This window comes from Nicotiana attenuata, chromosome 9, assembly GCF_001879085.1.
Source record: "Nicotiana attenuata strain UT chromosome 9, NIATTr2, whole genome shotgun sequence".
NCBI classification, from domain to species: domain Eukaryota; kingdom Viridiplantae; phylum Streptophyta; class Magnoliopsida; order Solanales; family Solanaceae; genus Nicotiana; species Nicotiana attenuata.
Genome location: NC_031997.1, coordinates 46496720 through 46509695, shown reverse-complemented (window position 1 = coordinate 46509695; position 12976 = coordinate 46496720). Strand labels below are relative to the sequence as shown.

Sequence of the window (12976 nt, the reverse complement as noted above, 5' to 3'; positions counted from 1 at the left end):
AGAAGACAGAAGTTTAGAATTGTGACATCAAATCTCGCACGACAAGGAAATCAAATGAAGTGGAATTTTCCTAACAGTTACATAGCCTCTCGCAGATAAGTACAGATGTCTCCGTACCGATCCACAAGACTCTAATAAACCGGCTTGTGATTCATGACTCCTATGAACCTAGAGCTCTGATACCAACTTGTCACTATCCCGGTTCGCCCTCCGTGAACCGTCGTGATGGCACCTAGTCTCTACGACTAGGTAAGACTAACAATGCGAAAAAATAAACCAATTTGCGGAAGAAATAATTTAAAACCGAAATAGTGAAATAAAACAGTAAATTTAAAGTGTTGCTTGGCATACACAATAATAACTCTCGAAAGCTAAACACATTTTCCCAAAACCCCGAATCTCATGATCACAAGCCTTTGAAAGTGTATAACGTCTAACTCTAGAATATCTAACAAGGATACAAGTACGGAAGGGCTAATACAAAAGGGAGAGTAGAAAAGGGACTCTTCGGTCTGCGGACGCAGAAGATATACCTCGGAGTCTCTACGAACGCCTCGACTCAAGCGTGAAAAGTCTGCGTGGAGGTACCTGGATCTGCATATGAAAAACATGCACCGAAAGGGCATGAGTACACCACAACGGTACTTAGTAAGTGCCAAGCCTAACCTCGGTTGGGTAGTGACGAGGAAGGTCAGGGCCCTACTGAGGTTAAATAAAATACAAGGGATGACAGAATAAGATAAACAATATAATTGAAAACTGACAGTAAGAATTTAATACAGTATAATAAGGAATACAATAACTGGAACAGAGATAAATACAATCACAGGGAATACCATTCTTCACAAGGATAATAACCGGGGGATCTTTCAATATCCCGAGGATCTCTTAGTACCCTCAATGTATGTCAGGGATCTCTTGGTATCCTCAATATATGCTAGAGATCTCTTGATATCCCGAGGATCTATTGGTATCCTCAATATACGTGCTTAGATCAAATCATAAATACATACAGGGGATCTCCCAGGATGCCGTCCCATAGTCCCAAAGTAAAACACACAGCAACAACACAAGGAATACTCAATTAAGCTCAATTTCGTACTCAGTAAAACATGAAATTCTAACCTAACGTGCTTCACGTAATACAATTAAGGCAGTTTAAGCAAATAAGTAATTAAGTCAATTAAACATGCTTTTTCTAAGCTAATAGCAGGCTTAAATTACAAGTAGTATAAAACAGGAAAAAGGAACACAATTGAAATTACTTAAAGAAAACCGGATTTAATTAGCTCAAGTACGCACTCGTCACCTCACGTACAAGGCATTTCAATTATCAATTATACCAAATCCTAAGGGGGAGGTCTCCCACACAAGGATAGGCAAGCAACTTACCTCGAACCACCTCAAATCAATCCGAAACCACGCTCTTGCCATGAGTACTCGACTCCAAATGGCCCAAATCTATTCACTTCAATTTCATAACGTAAATAACACTTCAAGTAACTGATTCTACAAAGAAATTCTAAGCTAAAACGTGAAATTAGGTAAAATGACCAAAATGCCCCTCGGGCCCATATCTTGAAATCGGGTAAAATTCATATTTCCAGAATCCTCACACTCTCACTAGTTCATTCATACCAATAGTACCAAAACCAGACCTCAAATGGTCCCTCAAATCATCATTCAAAAGTCTCTAATTGGTCAAGCCCTAACCCCCAAATTACCATTGATTTTCCTTAAATTTTCATGTTTATAATGATAAAAATCACCCCAATAACGAGTTTAGGGACCAAAGACCTTACCCCAATAAATTCCTCCGAAAATCTCTCTTGAAAATGCTCCCCAAGGCTTCTTCCCGTTTGAAAAGAGGTGAAAATAGCTCAAATTTGCGAAGGCAAGAATTTATATGTTTCTGCCCAACTAATCCGCTTCTGCGGCTCTGGGACCGCATATGCGGTCCCGCTTCTGCGAGTACATGGTCGCATCTGCGACTTTTCACTTAAAGGAGGATTTCCTCACCTGCGACTACCTTACCGCTTCTGCGATGACCTAAGCGCATCTGCGGTCAACTCCTTTTTTATTTTAAACCTCTTCTGTGATCTCGCACCTGCAGTCCCCAATCGGCAGGTGTATGACAGTAGACTTAAAGCTTCAGCTGCAACTTTCAACTCCAAACCTTTCTGTCAAACATCCAAAATCATCCCGAGACCCCTGGGACCTCAACCAATTGCACGAACAAGTCATATACCACTATCCCAACTTATACCAATCCTTAGAACACCTAAAACAACATCGAAACGACGAATCAACCACGGATTCAAGCCTAAGAACTCCAAAACTCTAAAATTACGTTTTCAATCAAAAAGTCTATCAAACCTCGTCCGAATGACCTGAAATTTTGCACACACGTCACATTCAACACTACGGAGCTACTCCAACTTCCGTAATTCCATTCCGAGCCTCGGATAAAAATCTCACCATCGAATCGGAAACTTCAAAAATTCCATTTTCGGCATTTCAAGCCTTAATTAGCTACGGACCTCCAAAACACCGTCTGAACACGCTCGTAAATCCGAATCACCCAACGAAGCTAACAGAATTATCAGAATTCCATTCCGAGGCCGTCTTCACACTGTTCCAACTACGGTCAAATTTCCAACACTTAAGCTCTCATTTTAGGGACTAAGTGTCTCAAAACTCTCCGAAACTCAAAACCGAACATCCTGGCAAATCAAAATAGCAGAAATAAATACAGGAAAAGCAGTTAATAGGAAATCGGGGCATTAATTGTTAAGACGACCGGTCGGGTCGTCACAACAACGCTTTCTTGCAAGGTTATTTAGAGGGGGGAAGTATATATACATTTGCCGCAGGGCTTCTCACATTCAGCAGGTAAAGTACATGTTTGTCGACTGCACAAGTCCCTTTATGGTCTTAAGCATGCCTCACCCAGTGGAATATCAAGTTGACTACTCCTCTTCTTCGATCAGGCTTCAAACAAAGTCACCTTGATTATTCTTTGTTCACCAAAAAACTTAATGAGAGAATAGTTATTATTTTGGTATACGTGGATGACTTACTCATCACTGGAGATGATGTTGCACTCATATCAGACACTAAAGATATACTTCATTAGAGTTTCAAAATAAAGGATTTGGGAGAGCTAAAATATTTTTTGGGCATTGAGATTGCAAGGAGTAAGGAAATAATCTTGTTACGTCAAAGAAAGTATTCTCTTGAGTTTATCTCTGATGTTGGCTTGATAGGGGCCAAGCCTGTAGGGGATGATATTGAGGTAAATCAAAAGCTGACCACATTTGAATTTGATCACCAATTTGGTGTTGATAATGATTCATTGCTCGCAGATCCTGGAGCCTACCAGAGATTGATTGGTAGGTTGCTTTACTTGATAATTACTAGGTCGTATATATCTTTTACTGTACAATGTTTGAGCCAATTCATGTATGCTCCCAATACTTCACACTTGGAAGCTGCCTTAAGTTGATCTTGAAGAAGAATCCGGGTCTAGGGATTCTTATGTCGTCTACAGGTTCTACCAAGTTGCAAGCCTACTGTGATGCTGATTGGCCCTCTTGCCCATATACCAGGAAGTCTGTAACTGGCTATCTTGTTATACTTGGTGCTCTCATCTCTTGAAAATCCAAGAAGCAAAACACTATTTCTCGTAGTTCAGCTGAAGCTGAGTATAAGACCTTAGCTTCAACAGTGGCAGACATTATGGGGTTGGTTGATTTGTTCAGTGAATTGGGTATCTCTCTCACTCTGTCCGTTCCACTCTATTGTGACAGTAAATAAGCTATGGAAATTGCTGCAGACCAAGTTTTTCACGAGAGGACTAAGCACAATGATATAGATTGTCATTTCATTCGTGAGAAGGTGCTACAAGAGTTGGTGAGACTGTGTATTTGCCATCTCTGGATCAACCTGCTGACCTCTTGACCAAGGGGTTAAGTAGTTTTCAACATGATCATTTGCTATCCAACCTAAAGAATATTTTCATTAGACCTAGCTTGAGGGGAGGGAGTGTTGAGGAGTAACTGATACAGGGTAGTAGTTAGAGTTAGTTTGTTATTTAATGGAATCGTAGTTGGCTAACTAGGGTACATTAACTATGATTGAGTTAGATATTGGTTAGTATAAATAATTGTTAGTCGGTTAGTTGTGTACAATTGAGTATCGTTTTACTTAATGGAACAGTGAAGTTTCATTCCCAGCTTCTTCTTCTCTTCGTCTTTTTCTCACACGCAATCTCTCCATCCAACTGACATTGCTTGAATTCATCAAATTGACAGAAGTGTACCCATTCGACGCTGACATGGCACAAAACCCGAGTCTCACTTCTAGCGTGTGAACATACAAAAAAAGAATTGACGTGGAACTTTTTCCTTATTCAAATGTTTTCTAGCTCTTTTCTCATCTCTCTAATTCTCTAAACAAAACAATCTCATGACGGGGGGAATGAGACCAGTCAAAAGTTATGTTGGAGGTTGACTTTCCAGTGACGTTTACCTTTTCTTTTTAAATATGGTTGTCCATAAATTCAGTAACACTTGGATATACCATAAATATTTTTCTACCATAGTTTGATATACCATAGATGTTTCACATTACGAAGATATATGCACATTTAGACTTATCATCTAGAGTTGTATATTACATGGCATTCTTAATCATTTTCATTTTTGTTTCTTTACAAATGAGGATTTAAATTACAACACATACATTGAAATCAAATATTTTTATAAAGGCCATACATTATAGAGAGATAAGAAAGTCCAGGGGTTCAAGGACAATGGGATATTTATAGGCACACAAATTCTTGTAGGAATTTAATTGACTTTTAAGGTTATAAAGAGCATTCAATTTTTTATGGGTATTTTTTTTTTTATGGGTATTTTGATCTTTCAATCTCTAACTTGGGACTTCATGCTTATAATATAGTATGATATGATATGATGATACAATACATTATAAAAGCATGTACAACCTATTGGATTTTCACCATATTTTGCCTATGATTACATAGCTAAATTTTGAAAGTAAACTGAAAGAGATATTCAAATCCATGTCTTTACACAACGTAAAGAATTTTTACACTATTTGAGTTAAAAGCTAATGGTAAATTAACGCCTAGTAGGAATGAATTAATAACTCAAAAAACAGATAATTAACAAGCTATAAGCGGCTAACAACACTGATAAATGTAAAATTTATTTACATCGTATATATAACTTAAATCCATATTCATGAGTTCCATTCCATACTCATATTGACTCTTGAGAACGTGACCAATATTCATTAACAAGCTGCCTAAATAATGAACTTTCCTTATTCATAAGTTTCATTGGTTCATCATATTCTACCAGCTTTCCTGTAAAAAAAATGTAATTAAACATTTCAATATTTTTGTAAATTCATATGAAACCATATATAACATTCTTTAATGAAGAGTGTGTTAGATGCGACGGAAGTCATTTTTCATTTAAAAAAAATATATATTTTCCAATATTAGGTTGGTGAGTGCGAGATATTTCCCAAAAAAGATATAAAAATAAAAAAAAAGTTATAATAATATTAGCAAATTAGAGATTTGATGAAATTTTTGAGTAATAAAGACTGACAATAAAAAAGGGCAGCCCGGTGCACTAAGCTTCCGCTATGCGCGAGGTCCAGGGAAGGGCCGGACCACAAGGGTCTATTGTACATGACACGAAGTTAAGAGTTGAGACAGTTTTGACAGAAAATGCTTCTGCCCAAAAGTGAGAGAAATTAACCAAACACTACAAAATGACTTGCTCGTAAAAATAAATTTTTAGAAAATGACTTCCGTCGTACCAAGCACAGCCGAAATATGGAATTATTTTCTTGAACCTTACCATCACTAATAGCAAGAACCATAGTGCAGTCCATAACAGTTGGGATTCTATGAGCCACTGTTATAACTGTGCAGTCCTCAAATTCTGTCCTTATTGTTTTCTGTATTATGGAATCTGTTGCATTATCAATTGACGCAGTGGCTTCGTCAAGCACTAGTATTTTCCTTCGTTTCAACAATGCTCTTCCTAGACAGAATAATTGTCTTTGTCCCATGCTCCAATTCGATCCATCTTGTGCCACTGTATATACTACTGATCGTTAGTATAATCTTCGTTTCATGGACGATTCAATACATTATCAGGTTATGTTGTTTCACTTACCTGAGGAGTCTAGTCTTCCTTCTTTCTGTTGAACAACGTCTCGAAGTTGACATTTCCCCAAAACCTTGCACCAATGACAAAGAAAATGAGCGTTGAAACTGATATTATAAATAAGCAGTTACATGTTTATTTGGATAGAAGCGCTGAATCTGATATATAGTAAAAGGGCGATAGTTACAAAAATATGTTACCTCCCATATTTCCTGATCAGTATGCTCTGACAAAGGGTCAAGATTGTATCTAACAGTCCCGCTAAAAAGTGTTGGATCTTGTGGAATGATCGATATAGAAGATCGAAGGTCATGAATTCCGACTGTTGAAATATTTAGGCCATCTATTATGATCATTCCTTCCGTTGGCTCTACCAAGCGAAACAAGGCACTTATAAGAGTTGTTTTGCCACTACCTGTCCTGCCTACAATACCAACTTTATATCCACCTTCGATTTTGCAGCTAACGCCTTGTAAAACTAGTGGCGCATTGGGTTGATATCTGACCTGAAATATACATACTGTAAGCTCTATATTACTTTGGTGAAGAAAAGAAGATGAATAAGTAAGGCATTGAGATACTAACCATTAAATCAACAATCTCAACTTTACCGGTGGAAGGCCAACCGGGAGCAGGTCTATTGCCTTCTATTATTTCAGGGCGTTCGCTGGGAATATGCATGTATTGTTCCAATCTTTCAACGGAAATGATGGAATTTTCTAGCATGCATTGATTTTGGACTGAAGAAACTAGGAATACGTTTAACGAAAGAGCATACGATAGAGCCATGCCAATATATCCTGAAAATAAGTTGTCAAAGTCTTAGTATATGAATTGAACTTTCTTTTGTTCTAGTTTCATTTAATGTTAAGGTAACAAAATAAGATAAACTCATTACCTGAATCAGAAGCATCGAAGGGATGCACGACCATTGCTAAGGCTGAGGACGAGAGAACTATGGCGCAGAGTATTTCAAGACGTTGGATCAACCACTCGGTTGCTGAAAAGCTATGGAAAAAGGCAATGGCATTTCTATCAACAAGGTGCAAATATTCGGTGCAAAAACGATCCTCCTCCTCGAAAGCTCTGATGGTCATTGCTCCCGCTATCGCTTCAGCAAGATGGCTAGCAACAGATGACTTAGTTGTGCCATCAATTCTCATGAGTTCCTTTGCTGAAGCAAAATAGAATCTCTGTGCAGAACAATAAACAGTGGGCTACAATATTAAGTAGGCAGTCAATAGAGTTTTTCGCCGTCTGCAGCTTAATTGTAAGGACTAGTAATGAATCATGAGTAGTTAATAGACTTACCTGTAAAATCACTGTCATATAAATAGTTGGTATAATGACAATCAAGATTGGCCAAGTAAGAGCAGCCAATATTCCTAAGCTGAAGTATGTGGTCAAGGTTGAGGCCAAGGCTTGACTGAATCGAAATGACATGTCAAGATCCAAAACACTGAGGTCTGAAGACAACTGCAAAAGAAGACTGTGTTAGTTCCATAAAAACTTTCCAGCATTGTTGTTAGGCTTGCTTAGATCGTCGTTTCTTACCCGACTAAGTATTCTTCCAAGTGGGGTTGAGTCGTAGAATGACATTGGTGCTCGGAATATTGAGGTTATTAACTTAGTAAAAATAGATTTTGAAGACTTGAGGCCTAAATCAATCACTGCATACGACCTAAGGAACAAAGTTAGCGACATACCAAATCCTATGGATGTGTATATTAGGATGAGATTAAATTTGCTGATACTTGAACTCTGTAAATCAGCAGCTAACAAAAGATTTTGTCCAAGCTGCCCAACCATATATAGGAGGTGTGATAATATAGCCAAAAGAAGGTAGAAAAATCCATTGCTTTGGCCAACATATTGTTTATAAGGCTTAAGACCAGTGTATCCCGTTTCTCTTTCTTCTTGTTTGATCAACTGCTCACCGACAGCTGCTGTTAGCTGCTCTTCTGCACACAATTGATGTATATTTTCTTTGGAGCTTTTGGTAGTTTCTTTGAGAGAACACCCTTCATTACTCTCACTTTTTGTTGCGTCGCCATGTGCGTTAATGAGGTTTTGAAACTCTTCACAAGAAAGAAGCAACTGATCAAAGGAAGCTGACTGTATGATCTTCCCTTCAGACATTAGCTATTGACAAAATAAAGCTCTCTTAGATCAACAACTTACACAAAAACTGTTCGAAAAGTCAGGCAAATGAACTCATAGAAATGAAGTGGAAGTTTAAATGTAAGGGACATCATACATAGTAAATGAGATCAAGCCTGTTATTATGAGAAAATATGCAGAATAGATTACTAACCAATATTGAATCAAATGTCGGAAGGAAGTCTACTTGATGAGTAACAAGCAAGACTGTCTTTCCGGAAAGAGCTCCCATGACATATTCCTGATTATATTCCAAGTTAGCTATTTCATAAATACAATATAGTCGTTAGTTTACTGAGATAAGGGTTCTTACATTAAACAGACAGGTTGAGGTATGTGCATCGACTGCGCTGAATGGATCGTCCAACAGATAAATGTCTGCATCTTGATACAGTGCACGTGCAAGCTGAACTCGCTGCTTCTGTCCACCACTAAGGTTAACACCTCTTTCTCCAATAATCGTTTCGTCACCAAAAGGAAACATTTCAAGGTCCTTGACAAGAGAACACCTTTCAAGTACTTCTTGATACTTGAGTTGATCAATGTTGGAACCAAAAAGAATGTTATCCCTTATTGTTCCTGTCTGAATCCATGCATTCTGAGAAACGTATGCCACTGTTCCGTGAACTTGAACCTGAAAATGGAGAAGGGAATGAAACAGGTTTAACACTGAACTAGTCTTCTCTGCAGAAATCCAAGTACTACAGAACAATTTGACTGTTAAAATAGAAAGAGACGCCAATGTAAAGCTTACCAGCCCATCAATGAAAGGAACTTCTCCGAGGATTGCAGCTAAAAGCGTTGATTTACCAGAACCAACCTCTCCACATATTGCTAACTTTTGCCCTGGTTTAACATGAAGGTTTACACTTTTCACTGTAGGATTAGGCGAATACGCATCCCAAGATATCCCATTGGACTTGATAATTATGGAATGCTCAAGTTCCTTCTCCTTGTACTTCTTCTCGATACGTCTGTTTTGCAACTCAGAAGCCTCGAGAAATTCTTCAATTCGAGTGAAGGAAACTTTTGCTTCTATGAATACTCCAAGAATATCGGGGACTGACCTAATAGGTTCCTGAACAATGCGTAAAGTGGCAAGGAATGTGAAAACATTAGTGGTATTCAGAGGGACTTTGAGTAAGTAACAAGACCAGAAAGTAACTGCAGATACTATGATTGGTGTTGACCAAAATAAAACCAGATAATATCCTTTCTGCATCTGCACTGCTGATAACCATTTGTATTCTTCTTCTCTTAGCTTTTCAATAGCATTCTTAAAATGTTTCTCCCACGCGTACAACTTCAATACTTTCATACTAGTAAGTGCTTCTGTTATGGCCCTTAGCATTTTATCTTGCGCAACCATTAGCCCGGTCAAGTACTTGTGCTGTGATTTGGCCACTGGAGAATTTCCTAGGACACTTGCTACCACTAATAGTAGAGCCGGTATGGTAGCCAATCCGACAGCATAATACATTATGACTAATGCAATGCATATTTGAACACCCGTTGTCCATATTTGGTGAAACCAATACGGAAATTCACCAATCTTATAGGTATCAACCGTGGCATAGTTTATTATCTCACCAGGTGAATGAGTACTCTTAGCAGTGTTTGAAAGCCGGAGTTGCTTATCATAGATAGCTGCAGTAAGCAAAGATTTAATTTGAAGGCTGATTAATCTAGTCCTGAAAAACCATTGCCTCTCTGCTAATGATTCTACGCATTTGGCGATAAGGATTCCCCCAGCTAGCGCATAACCTTTGTATCTGAAAGCTCCCTTTCCTTTGGCAACTTCAATGAAGGCATAAAGAAACAACGGTCCTATTGACACTGTCACTGTCTTAATTAGAGCGAAAAATCCAGATACCACAATGGCTTTCCATTGGCAGCAGACTATCGTTGAAAATACAGAAGGCCGAACATATGGATTTTCTTGCTTTCTTTTATTTAGTTTCTCCTTAAACGAAGAGTACAATGTCCCAGCTTGATCCTCTCGCCTCAATTCTGGAATGTCCTCATCGATAAGTGTTTTCTCCTTGCCCTTCTTCAATAAATCATTTAACCAGCTAAATGACATTGTGCTAAAAACTCCAGCTTTGGCAAATGGAGTTGTATTCTCCTCTGATTCAACTTTACCACAGGCATCGGTTTCTTCTCCCAGCAGAGGTTCACAAGTGCATAAATTCTTTTGGCCTTTGGACGCAGAAATGATCATCAGAATCACCCCTGGGAGTGGCAGCATGTCCAAGACTGATTTTGTGTGCACTACCTTTTCGACAATTACTTGCCACATGGATGAAATGCAAAGAAATCCTGCTAGTAAGCTTGGAAGAAAAAGACACAACTTCCCTAGTGAAGAAGTATGTTGTTTCTTGTTGATAGAAAATAAACTTAGCAGCAACCATGCGAGCCCTTGTGACAGCAGAACTAGCCATTGAAGGAGAGGTAGAATAGTTTGATCCGTGATGACTTTCTGTGAAACTTTCCATGTCCCAAAACACAAGTATGCTAAAGCTAAACTGCCATTGAAAATGTAGGAACAACTTGACAAGACAGAATTGCATTGGAATTCAGAGGATGACACACTCTTTCTTGATGAGACCTTGGTAGAAAGGAGGAAAACAAGGATCATCAGAAGAAGGATATCCGCGGAAATGACCAATATGTGATTGGTGCCTGAGGATGGATCAAGGAAGTTTGTAAAATCTGAACTGCAACTCTCTCCAGCCTTCTGAGAACACTCATTTTTTTCACAGAAAACCAGCCAGAGAACCATGGTTATCCCTGATAAAACTTAAAAAAGAAAAAATTAATTAAAAACGGCATGGGGGAGATGGGGGGAGGGAGGTATTTATCAGATTCTTGATGAATGATGCTGTATCCACTAATGTGTAACAATCACGTAGGAGTATCAAAAGAAGAAAGGTTCATTGGATGTTCATAGCAACAGCAAACTACTACTGATGCTACTGCTAATGCCTTCAATTCCAAGTAAGTGGGGTCGGCTATACGAATCCTCACTAACCATGTCACTCCATTTATGCTCATTTCAGTATAGGATTATACAAATTTTCATGCTCGTCAGATGTTTATGATTAAGTAAATGCCCCGGAGACTAAATCATTATCAAGAAACATAATTTCAAAAGAGAATAACATTTTAATTGCAAGATGCAAACAGCTGAAAATGCTAATCATTGTTTCCCTCAAGAAGATAAAGAGCATTTACCAATTAAATGCAGAGAAAGCATTAGTAAATGTACAAGCCATTTGAACATCCTATAAACAGTAAAGATAAAAACCATCTATCTTAATCAATTAAAGTCCTACTTTTAGATTAAAATATAAAAGAGAAAGCAGCTCACAAACAAGCATATCCAAACTTGTAGCAGCACTTTTGCTTAACAGTCACACTAAATAGTTAAATTTCACTAACCTTCACATTTATAGAAGGGGAACCCTGGCGTAACTGGTAAAGTTGCTGCCATGTGACCAGGAAGTCACAGGTTTGAGCCGTGGAAAGAACCTCTTGCAAAATGCAGGATAAGCCTACAATAGACCCTTGTGGTCCGGCCCTTCCCCGGACCCTGCGCATAGCGGGAGCTTAGTGCACCGGGCTGCCCTTTAACCTTCACATTTATACCACTGAACCAAAAGCACAATCTCTTTTTCCTTTTCTCTTATTTGGGTTTTATTTTTCTATAGTAGAAACCTACAAAAAGTTCTATTTTGCACTCAGGAAGAACAGTGACATTTTAGCCTTTTCTCCACTTTTCTACAGCTGCCACTTGAAATGACAGCCAATCCAAAATAGAATCTTTATCTTTTTGCATTTTCTCACCAAAAGAACAGAAGATTGAGCAATGGAATTTTATAGAACTAACATGAACTTAAAAAAGAGCAAATTAAAACATGTCAGCAGAACTAGCTGAATTAAGGAGCAAATTCAGATTTTCAAACAAACTTATAAAAGCAGAAGTTGGAACTTACCTTCTTTGTTTTGTTATTTTCAGCTCCAGAACACAATCATCTGAAAAATCTTAGCTTTTCACAATTTCGACCAATTTTCCACCAGAGTAGAGTATCTTGTGTGCTCACTATATAATAGCTCCAAAGTTTAAAATTATATATAACTGAATAAATAAATTTCCATGCATCTTATTAAATGCAAGTATGGACTTCTGACGTGAGATTTGCACATGGACACAAACAAAAAACATAAAGTAATCAACTACAACTACAGTAGCAATAAATGATATGTTGGTTTTAAGATCAATTTTGAGACAATACCATGTTCGTATAAAATGTATGTATATATTTGTACCATTGTGAAAAATGTTGGACTTTAAGCCATTGGGCTTTAAAGTAGAAGAAGTGTGAATTGGAAATGGAGAGAAATAAAATGGAGGGAAAAATGAAAATTTAAAGAAGTGAACTTTTGTCTTGCACTTTGTCCCTCATTGGTGAGGGACAATCACATTTGTGTGCTTATATATAGAATCACTTCTTAAAGATCTTAAAAGGAGTTGAAAGAGAATGAACCCTCGCGCCGTCGTCGCTCGGCTTCGGCTTCGGCTTCGGATTTGTCGATCGATAAGATTA

The 12976-nt window shown here is 38.0% G+C and overlaps 1 protein-coding gene across 3 annotated transcripts; it reads right to left on the bottom strand.

The window, feature by feature from the left end:
* Positions 5076-12555, bottom strand: LOC109232379 (ABC transporter C family member 10-like). Of its 3 annotated transcripts, none has more exons than XM_019398119.1 (12): positions 12365-12555; positions 9124-11168; positions 8683-9003; positions 8524-8610; positions 7764-8351; positions 7521-7685; positions 7108-7402; positions 6795-7009; positions 6410-6715; positions 6219-6282; positions 5898-6137; positions 5076-5392 (listed from the first exon to the last, which is right to left on the bottom strand). In XM_019398119.1, the coding sequence occupies exons 2-12, from the start codon at positions 11149-11151 to the stop codon at positions 5286-5288; spliced, it is 4416 nt and encodes a 1471-aa protein (XP_019253664.1). In that variant the 5' UTR covers positions 11152-11168; positions 12365-12555; the 3' UTR covers positions 5076-5285. The 3 variants fall into 3 exon arrangements, with proteins under 3 accessions (XP_019253664.1, XP_019253665.1, XP_019253663.1); XM_019398120.1 differs by having other exon boundaries at positions 9124-11159; XM_019398118.1 differs by lacking the exon at positions 12365-12555 and adding an exon at positions 11811-12343.

Excerpts from the sequence above, each read along its gene's own strand:
- LOC109232379 (XM_019398118.1), bottom strand. The coding sequence starts at position 11,862 with ATGGCAGCAACTTTACCAGTTACGCCAGGGTTCCCCTTCTATAAATGT. Across the intron at positions 7,403-7,520 it reads ATATGACAGTGATTTTACAG|AGATTCTATTTTGCTTCAGC; the intron begins GTAAGTCTATTA and ends TGTTCTGCACAG. Across the intron at positions 6,283-6,409 it reads CTGATCAGGAAATATGGGAG|GTTTTGGGGAAATGTCAACT; the intron begins GTAACATATTTT and ends CATTGGTGCAAG.